This window comes from Lepidochelys kempii, chromosome 17 (assembly GCF_965140285.1).
Source record: "Lepidochelys kempii isolate rLepKem1 chromosome 17, rLepKem1.hap1, whole genome shotgun sequence".
Taxonomy (NCBI): Eukaryota; Metazoa; Chordata; order Testudines; family Cheloniidae; genus Lepidochelys; species Lepidochelys kempii.
The window spans coordinates 14,055,754-14,071,464 of NC_136396.1; the positions used below are offsets into that span (position 1 = coordinate 14,055,754).

At 40.0% G+C, this 15,711-nt stretch overlaps 1 protein-coding gene across 10 annotated transcripts in view; it reads right to left on the reverse strand.

Moving 5' to 3' along the window:
- Positions 1–2,607: 2,607 nt before the first annotated feature.
- AUTS2 (activator of transcription and developmental regulator AUTS2) overlaps positions 2,608–15,711 on the reverse strand; it is a 993,348-nt gene continuing 980,244 nt past the window's right edge. For all 10 annotated transcript variants that reach the window (XM_073315300.2, XM_073315295.2, XM_073315293.2 and 7 more), the window contains 5 exons: positions 14,491–14,632; positions 13,836–13,913; positions 12,193–12,276; positions 10,702–10,924; positions 2,608–5,750 (listed from right to left, as the gene is read on the reverse strand). In XM_073315300.2, the coding sequence (XP_073171401.1) occupies positions 4,508–5,750; positions 10,702–10,924; positions 12,193–12,276; positions 13,836–13,913; positions 14,491–14,632 (1,770 nt within the window). In that variant the 3' untranslated portion in view covers positions 2,608–4,507. The remainder of the gene's footprint in view (positions 5,751–10,701; positions 10,925–12,192; positions 12,277–13,835; positions 13,914–14,490; positions 14,633–15,711) is intronic.

The following is a 15,711-nucleotide window of genomic DNA, read 5'->3' on the forward strand; positions in this document are numbered from 1 at the left end:
TGTGTAATGCCTACAATAGGGCCCCAATCTCCACTGGAGTCCCAGGTCCTGCCTAATTATTGTTATTTACATCACAGTAGCACATAGACATTCCATTCAAAATTATGGCTCCATAGTGCTAGATACATACTAAGAGAGGGATTATAAGCCCTTTAGGGTAGAATCTAAGTAGGCAGGACAGGACAACACATGGGAGAAAAGTATTAGCTGTATTTTACAGGTGGAGAATTGGGGCACAAAATGATTACACAAGTCACCTATTTTTTAAATAGAATACTACTAAAAATCTATTACCTTGTTCCGGCACCTCAAGCAGCATTCAGCACAGATAACCTGCATGTACAGAGAGATAGTTAGAGTCCACAGTCTTGCTCCCGCATGCTATGAAGATATATATTTATGTAACAAGACACATTCGTAGAGCGTGAAAACACTAGCAAAAATCTTACCAAACCTTCACTTGTCTTTCCTTGAGTCCAGTTTTCACTACCTCATCTGGATGGAGGCAATAAGGAATAAAAACCTACTGTAAATGGCTAGGGTCTTTGGAAAAAAAATCACCCAAAATTATAATTATTGCATATTAGTGGCTTTAAATGTGATGAGCTGTTAATCAGCAAAAAAGGCCAAGAGTAAATTACAGTATCAATAAAGTTTTGATAGTAGCAAACCAGACACCTAGTAATCAAAGACAATGAAGATAATTAGTAAAAAATTATGCGAGGAACAAGATAAACATTGCGTCAGGGACCAAATGCTATGACTGTTCTCAAAGAATCACTTCCTATACACGCTGCATTATCTGGCATTCCAGTTGGGTGGTGTGATGAAATCTGCAAAACAACAAACTGCTGGGAAGGAGAGAGGATTGACAAAGGAATCCAAGACAGTGTGTTGTGTGGGCATAGTAGTCCATTGACACAAGGATGTTATACACTTGGAGTGTTTCATGCTCTATGATACGATACCCTTTCGGTCCATATAATTTTCACAGCTATTTGTACTGGGCTTTGCATAAACCTTATTGCTTTAATGTTAGATAGTCCAAAAATAGGATTTAAGAGAATTGGGTCTTGAATGGAGAAACCCTGTTAAAATGATTAATTTGTCTACAGCAGCTGCTAACTTCTCCATTTCAGACTTTTATTTTAAAAACATGTTAAATCTCATTTAATCTCTTATATGTAAGGGCACATTCTTGTGTGTGCCACACCTGATAAGGACTGTCTACTGGCTTCAGTAGAAAGTGAGGATCATCAGCAGGAACATACTTTGCACCTCACATGACTGGGATCATAGTTTATACGATCAGTCAGGGATCAACTTTTCTTCCATTGAAATCATTGAGAAAGCTTCCATGACTCTTAGCAAAGCGCTCTCTGGGATATGTCTGGAAGAAAGACTCTACGTAAATGTAAAGTCATTAGGCATTGCTCGCTCTGAGATCCCTTCTCCATGGATTTGTGCACGTAGATGCTTCCATTTCCACAAGCTTCCTTCAGTAGTTTCCATTCTTCCTGATCCATCTAGGACTCTGGCTTCCTTCAGAAAGTCAGAATGATTTTTAATGACACACATGCAAAGACCAAGACCATCTCCTTACAAAGAGAAAAGGAAGCAATTTTGTTTCATTATGCAACAACTGTACATGCTGCTGAGAATATGCAGAGTTCACACAAAGTTGAATTTTAAATAAGTGATAGGGCCATCTTTTGCTCTTAGTTACACAGGTGAAAATCCAGCGTTACAGGCGTTAAACATCAGATTTAGATGAGTGTAACAGCAGAATTTGGACAACGTTTCACGGGAGGAAAGATCTACAGTACAAGAGTATAATTTGACGAGCAAAATGACTTGAACGTATGCTTGTATACACCAATTGTACACAGCAATTATGCTTACAAAGAGAGATGTGCTGTGTGTATTAGAGAGGAAGGACAGATGTATTAGATCTTGTTCAAGATGACAAATTTAAGTATCACAATTACTTCTGCCAAAAGTTACCTGGTTAAAGGCTTGCAAAGGGCTTCCAACAAATGCAGACTAAAAACCTGAAAGTCAGACATCAACAGGAGCTGACATTTCTAAGCAGAATGACAACAGTAAAGAGCAGTGCTAAGTGGGGCTGAACCATTTTTAAACCACAAAAAATATTCATGTATAGATTAAAAACCATCTCCTATGCACAAAATGTTGATTTTAATGGAGGGAAAACATTTAAGGCCATATCCTCAGCTGGTGTAAATCGGCAACACTTCAGTGACCTGAGTGGAACTGTGCCAGTTTACACAAGGGTTCCAATTCATCGAGGTACTTATGCACCTGCCTAACTTTGAGCACCTGATTAATGGCACCAGCTTCACTTAGAGTAAGGCAGGCATTCAAATACCTTGCACAATTGGGATTTCACCAAAGATCTGTCCTCCTCTTTCTTTCTCCCTCCTTATAGTACCAGGCTTATTTCTACAGCATGACCCATAGAGAGTTTCTTTTATATTTTTCTCATGGCTGCTTATTTCTTAGGAACAAAAGCCCAGTCTTGGGAAGAAATATGATTTCTTCCCTATAGCAATGATGGGGCACTCCACACAAAGAAGCACCTGGCAGTTTAGTTCACATTTTTTAATAACATGGCACAATTTACATTACACAAGTCTTCGCTGATGAGGAAACATGCTGAAGATTCAGAGCCGCTTCACTTTTCTTTTCACATAGGATCTAGAAAGGACTTTTATTACATACAGGATAAACAGCAAAAAGGTTTGTATATAACAATCTCTTTACAATACTGAAAGCTACCACTACGGTTCCAGTGTACATATTCTTCTGGGTTGGTTTTTTTTGTTTTTTTTTGTTTTGTTTTTGTTTTTTAAATTTTTTTCCCTTTTGTTCTTTAAAAAAAAAAACACCGCACAACATCTGGAGTTCACAAAATCTGAAGCTCACAACTAAACTTTCAGTTGACTACTAAAATAGATCTCTGATCATTAGAAACAACTGTCTGTCGTTAGACATTTTTTTCTTTTCTTTTTTTTTCTTTTTTTTTTTTTGCCAAAACAGGATAACAACTTCAGATAGCACTTTAATACACTAGAAGACCAATGGAACTAATTTTATTTCATACATATATTTTACAGTCCAGTAGACAAGATATTGTATTCTTTCTGATAAAGTCATATTGTCTCCAAATATTTAGACAAGAAACGTAATGCATTATAAAATAGTGTGTTATGAAAAGACAGAAATTTCAGAAGATTGGTGCATTTTTTTTAAAAGGGCCATTTCTCCTGTGATCAGGGAAAAACAAAGCTGACCTATTAGCTATTCACAGACTTTATTACCAACTGAAACACAATAAATTACATTATGAAATCTGCACTGGAGTTCAGACTAAACTACTGATCCACAGTGAAAATATATCCATCATTTTAGGAAAGTATTAGCTTTCTTGTAGGATTTGTTTCAGTGTAGCTAAATTCACTTAACCAAAAAAAAAAAAAAAAAAAGTGTGTGTACAGATAAAAATGACACACTGATCATAACAACAGACTCAAATAGCTATAACGAGATGTTTTTCCAAAAATAAACTTGACATGTTAAGTGACAAAAGTTCCAGGAAGTATCCCACATTTGATTGTTACTCTGTTTAACCCAGGTTAATAGGACTGAAAAACCATCCATCATATTAGACACTATGGTGTCAGTGATTATATTTTGCTAACCTGCACAAGGCCTAAGAAATGACATGTACTACAGTAACATTAGTATCTTGATGCCAGGGTTCATATGGAAAACTACACTTCTAATGGATTGTTTCATCATCAAAACAAGCAAGGAAAACAGATTTATATAATAGATGAGCTTGTTCAGGGAAAATATGACTTTAAGTAGGTTGTGTGTTGAAAGGCTCCTTTGAGTTATACAGGCTTTTGTGAAAAGCCTTAAAATTCATTGCATAGTTGAAGGGGTTTAGCTGTCTATAACAATATATGTAACACAGTATAAGCAAACTGTGTTGATCAATATTAAGTTTGCAAATAGCACAGTTTAAGAAGTATTAATGTTTTATGTGACTTAATTTTATCTATTTACATTTGTACAAAGTAAAGCTTTCATCTTACCCTTTTTGCATATATGAACCATTACCCCATGAAGCAATCTTTTTACACAAATATCTACAATTGTCTTCACTTCTGGTCTGAAAGAACTTTGTACGGTTGTTGTTGGTTTGTTTTTAACCAAATTATGATGATTGATGCCTTGTTCTTCAGTTCAAATTTTGAAACTTTTAAACTAGAAATAAAATAGAGTAGGAGACACAAGGAACGTATGGACTTGGCTAAAAGATCTGGAAAATTTCAACATGGCATATACAAAAAACCCATTTCAAAATCTTTGCGCTTGGGTCTATACATTTTGTACAGCGGAATCACATCCACAGTCTGCGTCAATGACTAGCAAGAAGCTCTTTATATCGTGTTCAGTATCTCCTTATTTTTTATTCTCTTTATCGAGCTTCAATGTCCTTAAGGGTGTGAGAAGGAGGCCTCTCTCTCATCTCTGTCGACAGAGGAGTAGTCCTTCTGGGAGACCCAGGCCGAGGTCCCAGAGTGGAAATAAGAGGAGGAGGGGCGCTGAGAGCTGCGGTGGGAGGAGTTTTATTGAGAATGCCATTCTGGTGTCCTGTCGGGGGACTGACTCTGGGATAGTGCATGCTGGGAAGTCCAGGTGTGATTAAACTTGGGTGAGGCAGATGACCATCCAAGGCGGCAGGGTGAACTGAGTGCAGGCGTGCATGTTCGTAGTCCTCTCTGAGCATATGTAACCGTTCCCTCTCATCCAAGTGGTTGCCCCTCTCATGCTCACGTCGAGGATCCATGGACAGAGAATGGTGGTGGTGGTGGTGGTGGTGATTGTAGTCATGAGGTTCCCTGTCCCTGAATGACCTATCGGCTTCATATAATCTTGGCGTGGAAAGACGATGAAGGGGATCGTTTCTTAGCAAAAAGTCTCTGCCCAGAGGGTCTCTCCGATGAATATCGAGCTCTCTGTAAGGATCTCTCAAGGGATCCCTCATCGGATCCCAGTGGAAAGACGGGTAGGGAAAACGTTCTCCACCTGGGATTGGGCTTATTCCCATAAAAGGTGTCATCATGCGAGTCCTGTCCAGGCCACTGATGCTGTTCATGGGGTGTATACCAGTTACACCTACAGTCATAGGCATAGACACTAAGGAACCTGGATGGACGTTGGCTGTAGATATTGGTGGTGGCTGGTCAGATGACCTATGAGTCTGAGGTCCCTCAGGTGGAACATCGTGGTCTTCCTTCCGTTCCTCCTTCACTTTGACTTCACTGCTTTTCTTCTGATTATCGTATGCAGTCTCAATCTTTCTCTCAGCCTCACGGTTGGAAGTACTACTAGGCCTGGTGCTCTCCACAACAGGGGGCCTAGCGTAGGGTGAAGGTACCCTGGACATTTGCTTAGACTCTTCCACTGCCCTGCTTTCATGGCCCAAGCCTTCTTTCTCTGACGAGTAGTTGTCCTTCACCTTGTGTTCTTCAACATTCATGTCTTTCCGAGATTCGGAGTGATCCCTCTCTCGTTCTTTGGGTTTCTCTTTCTCTCGAACCTCAGGATTGAGATGGCTCCTGATCTGCTCAGCTGAGCTGCGGTTATGTCCAAGGGAGTTCACTGGATGGATAGGTGCTGGCGAAGGATGACTGGAGTGTCTTTTCTCAATACTCTCCCTAGAGAGAGCAAAGTGTAAAGGTTAAGGATTTGAGAAACTCTGAAAATAAAACAAAGCACTGGGCTTCTGACTCCCTATTCACTGTTGTGCGGAAAGCTAGTAATGTGCTATTTTAATGCATTATTTCCTTTGGCAGAGGCATATGTGGCATTGCTAGAACACCCCTTCTCTACACTATGCTTGTTCTATTTATCTAGACCCGGGAGAAAGAAGGCCCCTAGAGCTGCTTTACAAACCATCTGACCAAATCCTCAGCACTCAAGTCAATGGAGCTATACCAACAGAGATCCTGGCCCCCTTTATCTGTATAAGTTTTAAACAGCAGCCTCAACAGTTTGTAAGAAGATAAGCAATGAATAAAAACAACTTAACTCTAGCCTCAAAAATAAGTGAAGAAATTAAATTTAAATGGCAGGAGTTATATGATTTTTACCTGACTCCTCCCAAATGTATTTTAATAGAAGTTGCGGGGTGGGGGCGGGGAGAAATGAAGAGACAGCATTTGTTTTGCATTGATTTATTGTTTAAAATCTCTACACCCTACATATCTAATTTCTTTATGTATATATTCTGCATCCTTCTTGCTTTACAATTTGCATTGAAGAGTTTGAAAACATAACAAAATATACCCTCCATAGTACTACTTGATGGAGGCTTTCAGCATCTCCCTTAATGTGCCAGCATCTCTCTATGGGTGAAACTGATCCCAGTCCAAGAGGTCAGAAGGGCCTAGCACTGAAACCCTCAAACTAGGCCTTAAGTGGGACATCAGTGGTCCATAAATCTTGAGCTGACTACCTGCACAGGGGTGAATTTCACCCTTTATGAACAGCTATGTCCCTCCTCAAGAAGATATCTCCCTAGACCCTGATAATCTTGCTAATAAGAGCCCTGCTTCTAGCCTGCCTTTTTAGGAAGACCATAGAGTTGCCATAATCTTTCCATCTTTCCTGGACCCATTTTATTTTAGATCTCTATATGGTACAGAAATAGCATTAGACAACGATCTCCTCCTGGTGACAGATGTCTATGCTGATCCCTTTAGAGCTACAGTATCAGCTGTCCTTTGAAACCAACAACAACAACAAGGTAGAGTAGACACCGGGGCAGTTTCTGGCAGTGATACACAGAGTAGCTTCATTATGTACTCTGTAAAAGGGGTTGTGTTGGGCCATCGGCCATGGGAATTCTCTCATGTAGGGTACTGCAGAATTCTCTTCTGTTAAATGTGTAGGTTAGGCTATTAGGAAGGACAACAAGGTAGCCTGAGCAGTGTCACCCTCCATCTCTAAGTCTCTGTTATCAGACCTGGGTGAGGCTGTCTCTCTGCTTTCTCAGTGTCTAGCCATGACTGGGACTTGCGAGAGGCTAGGTGGTTGAAGCTCAATCCAGAAAAGACAGGAAATGTGGCCTTGGAGGTTGGAGGACACATCCAGAGGAGATATTTAAGAGGTTATCTTCCCTGTCAATTGAGCAGTTTGGCTTGCCTTTTGTTAATAAGGCACCGTGTCTAGGGCTCCTGTGTATAGAATGTAGCTGCTTTCAAAAGGTCACTTAGCAGCAGCAATCAAGGGGATGATATCCTTTCATCTATGCGTAACCTCTTGGATACGGATCTCGCCACGGGCATTCATGCCTTTGCTACCTCCAGACTAGATTATTGCAACTTTAACTTCATAGGCACACATCGGAAGACTGCTCGGAAACTTCAGTTACAGCAAAATGGAACTGCTCAGCAATGTGTTTCTAACAGCGTGAATTTGATGCCCACACTGATTTACTACACCTTAAATGTTTGGGACCCTGGATACTTTAGAAACAGTCTCTCTCCTCATGTTCTGTACCAACAACTGAGATTAGCTGAGCCATACAAGCTGGATTTGAACATCTGGAGGCGGGGATTTTAATGAATGCCCCTCAACTTGCGGTCATGATTCCTTTGTTTCTCCAACAGAGCGTAAGTTTGTGGACTTCCATGGCACTCTGCAATGACGACCTATTAATATCAGCTTTTGCTTGGGAGAGTGATTTAGGGACTTCTTGGTATTTTTATTTTAAGGGGAACCTGCTGAGTTCTTTAGTTAATGCTAAATCAGTTTGCTTTGTAATTTATATATTTTCAATTGTGCTTGAAATAAATGCTTTCTGTAACCAACATGAATAAATATATTCAATTACCATACTTTTGGATGAATGAAATAACCATTTTCTCTGCTGATTCTGTCCTATTCAATTAAGCAACCAGCATATACTGATGAAATTATCTCAAGATGCACTAAGATTCTATCATTACACAATAACTCAGCTAAGTAAAATGTAGTCTAGTGGGTACAGCTGGAGACTGGGAGTCATTTAACCTCAGATCTACTTTCCGGTCTGTCACAGACTTGCTGTGTTAACTTGGCCTAGTTTCTGTGCCCCAGTTTCCAGTATATTGACCAGGCAACATTTGCTTTGGAATCCTCAAGTGAACATGCAAAGTATTGTTATTACTAAATATAACATGTAATGTCTGTTGCCAAAATGTATATTGCCAGGCACCTATTGAGACATCTCACTATGATTATTCTACTGCATTTATGTTGCTAAAAGAGTCAACAAGACTCATGATATTTTCTGCTCTGGGATTACAATCACCTGAATGTCATCTGCAAGAATGGAACTTGTTCTCTGGTGCCTTTTAGATTAACTATTGTTGCTGAGCACAAGGGTTCTCACCTTGTACTCACTAGCTATTGTTTTCTTTCTAAATGCTGTAATGCAATGGTGGATTTCTTGAAAAGAAAAGTGACACTGATACTAAAGGACAAAGAGTGTACTATATCAGAATATACCAATGTAAAATTGGAGCAATTTTTGGGTCTGACTGTGATTTACCTATGCTGGTTTCATATGAATGCAACTCCGTCAACTTCAGTGGAGTTACTTGTAATTTACACTGGTGTAAGTGAGATTAGAATCAGGCACTATCGCCTAATCAGGCTAACATAATTGCTGCATGAGGTTTGGTAATTATCTGCGCATACCTAAATCCTGTAGAAAAGAAAGGATGGTCTTGTGATAAAGGCACTGTAGTGGAACTCAGGAAATAAGTCCCGGCTCTGTCATAGACTACTTGTGAGATTTGTGGAAATCAGTTTATTTCTCTGGACCTCCAGGTCTCAACTATAAAACGAGGCTAATACGTCCATACTCCACAGGGATGTTGCGAGGATAAATTAATTAACATTCTTGAAGTGAGCAGATAGTATGGTGGCCCCAGAAATATCTGGATAGCTAGTACGTTTCCAGACTGGATTTTCCAGCATCTTCAAGTACAGGTAATAGCATTACTATATTGCAAAACAAAGCTCTTGAAAAAAAATCACCTTTTTTTCTGTTTGATACATTATCATACTAGGTTAGAGAAATCAGTATTCTACTTCTATAAAGCTGACAACTGTAACTGTGCAGAAGTATGATGTATGAATGAAGCTTAATTTTTTCAGACTCTGAAATTAGGCTGATCGTTAAAAAGAAATATGCTTGGAACTATGACATGGAGTTCAGAGCGATGCAAAAGCAGCTGGCAAGAAATATATTTCTGAAAGGGATTGTCTTCAACAGAGACACACGTTGTAACAAAACAACAAAATACCAAATGAAATACTTATGTAGTTCTAAAATCTACCCACATCCACAGTAAGTAAAATTATTCACATGGCTAAGTGTCTGCAGGATTGACTCCCCAATTCCCTTTGAAGCATTAAAACTAGAGCTGAACAAAACAAGGCCATGCGATCACACAGAAAATGTTCCAAATGGAAAAATATAGTTGAAAAAATCTGTAGCTTGACTTACTTAAAAAGTTCTTAAAAATGTATTTTTAGAATATCAATGTGTTCATGTAACGTCCTTTAAAAAAGAGGTTACTCATGAGTATACTCGGTGGAGTAGCCAAAAAAACACATTTCCTAATATTCAAGAAAGAAAGAAAGTTAGCTATTACCTAGCAAAATAACGAATATACCATCTTAGCAGGAAAGCTGTTAAGCTACACTTGTTGAAAAAGCTGAAATCCGTTCTGCATGTTTTTCCAGCAGGATATGACGCTGGCTGACAAAATCTTATAATTTGGTTCTTAAATGTTAATAAGAATTGTGATTGATGTAACTATAATGGGAACATTTCTGAAAAAAAAAATTGACCCGTTTTAATTTTCATTAACCTTTTCCAACTTGGACAGGTTTACACTAGTGTCCGAGTCCACGTAAGGCACTGAATTAAAACCATGTTCTGAAATGTACAAAACCAATGCAAATATGTTTTTTTTTAAAAAAGGACTCAAGGAAATGTAATGTACTGTATGAAAACTAAGACTTACTATGTCAGTGAACCATGACATACCTGAGCATTTTCCAGTGTTACAATTGTTCATTTTAAATATTACAAATGGAAGATTAATACCTTTGAAAAATGTTGCTAATGCATGTAAGCCCAGATTTACAAAGATATATACACGCTGAAAGATGCAGATAGGTGCCTAGCGTGATTCAAAAAAGCACCTAAATCACATTGGCACTGGACACCTGTCTATATATTTAGGCCCCTAAATACCTTTGTAAATCTGCCCTGAAGGACAGGTAAGCTCTGTGGGTCTCAGTCTAGCCTCACTTTACACTGGCAAAGTTCTCCTGACTTCAGTCAAGTTACTTTTGATTAACCCAGGTGCAAATGAGAGGGGGATCAGCCTGTCTAGGCCTTCTAGGAAGCACCTGAACAAGAACTATGTCTTCTGTATTACTAGCCTAGTACCATCCACATTGACAGTGTTAGTTCTGCAGGGATTAAGTGCACAATTTGATCTGTGGAAGCTGTGTTTTAACCAGGGGCCAGGCTGGGAAGGGTTAAAAGCTGAACAGAGCCCCCACGCTTTGAACTAGACAATTCTTGGAAGCGTTCTTTCGTACCTTTCTTTGTCATCTTTACTAACAGATGAGTCTCGTTTATCTACATCTCTATCTCTGTCATGAGCTGCAGCAGATGAACTGCGCTCCAGCTCTCCTGGCTTCAGCCAGGGCGGAGGGGTCGGGAACGAAGGAGGAGTTCGGTGCAGTCGGTTCCAGGGTTCATGAGGGTTGCTAAAGCTCTGCATACTGGGGCCATCCTTGTGGCCGAACATTGAGTTGGGTGCTGAAATGGTGAAGTGGAAAACAAAAAGGTTTAAGAAAAAGGTATGCTTTAGTGAAGGTACTTACCAAAAAAACTTTTACAGCACTCAGAGTTAAAATGAATACATATTATTGGAGGCTGGAAAAGGAAAGGAGATTAACAGAGATTCATTAGAGGCTCTTATTCCTAACACTAGACAGGCAACTGACAGCTGTTTAACTGCAAAATGGAAATTCTGTATATAAGGGGAGAAAGGATCAGGCAAAATTGACATGTTTCTTATTCCAAACATATTGGAGGCATCAGGGAATGAAAATGATACCAATTCAAGATACGGGCTTGCTATATTCAGTCTGGGACCAGTGCAGAATACATGTTTAACATCCTATACCTTGCAAAACCTTCAGATTCGAAACACATACTGTATACTACTAAATTTGGAAAACAGCCATTCTCAGCTTTTCAAAAGTATACAAAGCATTCATTTCTACCATTGGCTGGTCATTAGTGAGCAGCTCTTAAAATCATGTCTTTCTGGTTACCATCCTGCTTATTTCATTTTCTCTACTTAAATTTCAACATGACTTTGGCAGTGAGTAGCTATGTCATAATTAGACATTAACATGCTGTTACTGTTTGAAAGCTAAGATCCTCAGCTTTCTAGACACATAAATTCACTAGAGCCTTCTAGCTCTAGTTTTTCAAGATGGGAATGATGAAAATAATGTCGGATTTGAAGGGGGGGAGAGAGGAAGCATGACAAAAGGAAGAAAGATGTGATTTTTAGGGACTGATCTTTTGTGATTGGCCAAAACTATGAAAGATTTAGGTGATTCAGTGCAAATAAGCACAGGACCAGTAAGCATTTTCAAGTTCAGTTTCTGGATAAGTAGTCAGAAAGAAAAAAATATTCCCATCTAAGGCTAGATAAAGCAGCACATATTAACTGTTTTTGACCATTACAATGGAACTCTTAGGAATTTCTCAAGTTAATTAAATTCATGGGTTCTAGATTACTTTTGTCTTTTAAACTACATAAGGTATTGTTACCAGTTGCTGGTATGTTTAACCTGAACTATGAAATACATAAAGAATAATAATTTGTTTCTGAGCACAAAATTGCATCCTCTAAAAAATAACGTCTGTTTCTGAAAATCAGGTCCTTTGTGACTGTGTGATCTATGTAACTAGTACAGACACAGCAGACAGTCACCTTCACTCAAAATTTTGAGTCACGCAATGAACAAAAATAATCAAAAGGCAAATTTCTAGAGAAAGAGGTTACTCACTAACTGTCGGGTTCCCAAGTCCCCCGAAGGCATTACCACCCACTGCAGCAAGACCGGTGAACGTAGCTGGTCTATTAAAAGGCTCTGAAATCAAATGGAAACAATTGAAAAACAGTGGCATGTTGGTAACTGCAATGAAGCATTAGTGAAATATCCAACTGTATTATGTTTGCATATAGTGAAGTCCACAACTATAATTAGCTGAACATGATCCAAAATATGGCAGTGTTTAGAGAAAAAAAAGAAATCTTTTTTCAATGCCAGCACAAAGGGATCATTTTATTAGAAAGTCTCTGCTTTAAAACAAAAGCAAGACTTCAAGAACACAGAGTCTTGGGGCCCCTGCGTTATTGGAAGTGGTTGCCAATGTGTTAAAGCTGAAAAAAACCTCCCTTTTTATTCCACTCCCATCCCATATCTATTCCACGTGCTCGCTCATGAAATGCTCCTGGCTAACAGGCATTGCTGGCACCATTGATCCTATAGAATACTTTTACGCCGTGTGCTGGTCACGTCTTCTAAACCACATTCAGGACCCAGCTAGGACAGAATGTCCACATTTACTATGCTATAGAATCATGAGATTGACCTGGGCATTTTCCAGTGCTGCGAGGTTTACTGTTAATGTTATATATGAAAAAGTAGTTTAGAGCCTTTGGAAAGCGTTGCAATCAGTCTTTTTATTTTATTTTTCTTTTTAAGTATCTAATGTGTGTAGGACACAGGTAAGCTTTGTGGGTCTGGCTCTCTTTTCACTTTACAGTGGGGGAAGTCTAGTGACTTCAGTGAAGTTACTTCTGTTTTACACTGGTACAAATGAGAGGCGAACCAGCCCCACTGTTTTCTAATGGGTAAGTTAAAGGATTCCTGGTGCAGAATGACAAACCGTTTCCATGAGTTCAGCGTGACATCTCTGTGACCCTCCCAAACCCTGCCCGTCCAGAAACGAAAGACTAATTTAAAGTCTCAAACTCTGATTCACAGGCGGTGGCATGTTGTATTATTGCAACACTCTATGTCGACACAGAATGTAGCTTTTCATTTAATGCCTTGAATTATTCCTTTTTTAAAACCATGGTTGCTGCTTTTCACCAATGCAGGCAATTACACTTCTTAGCATTATTTTAGCAAGAGAGTTTAAGTCTACTGTAGTCATGACTACAGTGAAGCTGAATCAGTATTGTCTGACTTCACTCAAAATTCCAGGTGGATGATTTCCAAGTGTTTTTTCTGATTTGCTGTTATTTGTACCTAGGGCTGCTGCATGGTAGAAAAGAGTCTACTGATTGATATTTTTATTTAGTTTTGTAAATTTTGAATAACTGGCAGGGCACGCAGAGTCTTTGTCTGGGCAGTTTTTAAGAAAGAAAGAAAGACAGAAAGAAAGACAGAAAGAAATTATTTTTGAGAGGGGTAAAGCATGACAGCTGTTTAACAATACTCTGTGATCACTGGAGAACAGTTTAGAATAGGGAGTGAAATACAACGTAGCCAGTTGTCATTTCAGTGGGTATTTAGGAAGGCAGAATGTACCTGCCCACACTGGAATTTGGTGAGGACACAAACTATGCTTATACATTATTTCCCAGTTCTGTTCACAGTTAATTCTTTACTGAGAATCTGTAACTAGTTCTTGCACTTACCCAAGTGAGCAGCTGGGTTGAGAAAGTTGCTATGATGGGGTGGAGGACCAAAAGGGGTGCCAGCTGGATGAGCAGCACCTACCAAGCAAAGCCAAAGGAAACAATTTCCTGAATCAGTAAATGAACCACAGTGCTCTTGGCTATATTCACTGTTGTCTGTTATGAAATGACAGCACATGTACATGGCAGAGGTTACCTTAATCCCTGTATGCGGCCTGACTCACTCTCTTTTTCAGGTGTCCTCAACCTGGGGGTTGTGACCCTCAGGTAGAGGTCACAAACAGATGCCTCAGGTCACAGCCATCCTGTCCTTCCCATATTGCTAAATAAGGGGTCTCCGCTAGATTGAAGGGGGGGTGCAGAAAGTTGCAGTATGGAAAACGTTGAGAGACTCTGATCTGTCATATTTCTAATGCGCTATCTTCATGGCATGTAAGCTACATCTGTGTGGAAGTTTTCTTTCATTCAGAGTACGTCTGGCAGCTCATCAGGATCCTCGCTTTAAGTGTGGAAAATAACTACAAGATTCAATGGACCAATAATCATTAAGCTCATGAGAGCAAACCTGATTGGACGTTTCCTGTTAGCACCCATGGGATCGGCCATCCAACTAATATTCCATAAGAAGAAACATCTGAGCTTCTTGAGTACTCACCGGCTGCAGAGAAGAGAGTTGAAGGGCGGGCCAAGTCATGGGGGTGGTGGATGGCTCCAAAGAGGCTGGGACCTGGTGGTCTGCTCAGAAACTCAGGTTTCAGGCCAAAGTCCAGCTTGTGTGGATCAGACTGCATCTGTTTCTGAAATGGAAAATGGGATTCGAAACGAGACCTTCCTAAGAAGGAGCAGTAAAAGGCACCTTCAGAATCATATGGTTGCAGCGAAGTAGTAACACTGAAAATGGAAAGATGCCTTGCCAGGGAATGGTGTAACAGGGTGTCAGATACTGGGATCCTGAACAGAAATGCAGAGAGATTCTTGTGATTCTTCTAGATAATCACAAAAGGCGGAACAATCAAAGGGCGAGAACAAGAATCAATCTCAGGCTCAGGTTGATGTTTTCTTAGGGTACGTCTACATAGCAAAAAAATCCCCATGGCAGCAAGCTCGAGCCTGGGCTCTGTAACCCGGCAAGGGGAGAGGGTTTCAAAACCTGAGCTCCAGCCTGAATGTTTCACTGCTATTTTTAGTCCTGTAGCACAAGACCAAATCAGCTGACCCGGACTCTGAGACTTGCTGCCACAGGATATTTTTGCTGTGTAGACGTACCTTCAAAGGCCCCAATTCAGTGAAGCACTTAAGCGTGTGTTTGAATCCCACCCAAGGCAATGAGATTTAAGCAGCTCTTGCTTAACTGCTTGGGTGAATAAATTAGGCCTAACCGAATAATAAAAGCAAAACCCAGGGAAGGCGTTAGTTTGGACCATATTCTGTGCGTGTTTGTACAGGGTGTGGGCTGTGCTAAGAGCAGGGTGGAACTACCACCAGTTTACAAGTGTATCTTGTCAACATATGCTTTCACAATGACAGGAATCGTATACCAGTAATGTTAAGTTTGTAACTTAAACCTACAAAAGCCAGAAGTATCAAATTTAATGTTGAAACCTCCCCACTGCATAAACATCGGTCTTCGGCAGCGACCCCAGACTGCAAACACAGGCAGAACTGGTCAAGTTGGGGATTGCGGCTACATCTATACTACGAGCGAGGGGTGCAATTCCCATACTCCCGCACACATACTTGCACTACCTTGACACGAGCGAGGGAGCGTCTAAGTCGCTGTGGTCGGACACGTAATGGCGGGGAGGCACAGCTTAGCTGTGCTGTGTATAAACCCACCTGAAACCGGTGGGTACCTATTCGGCACAGTTAAGCTGTA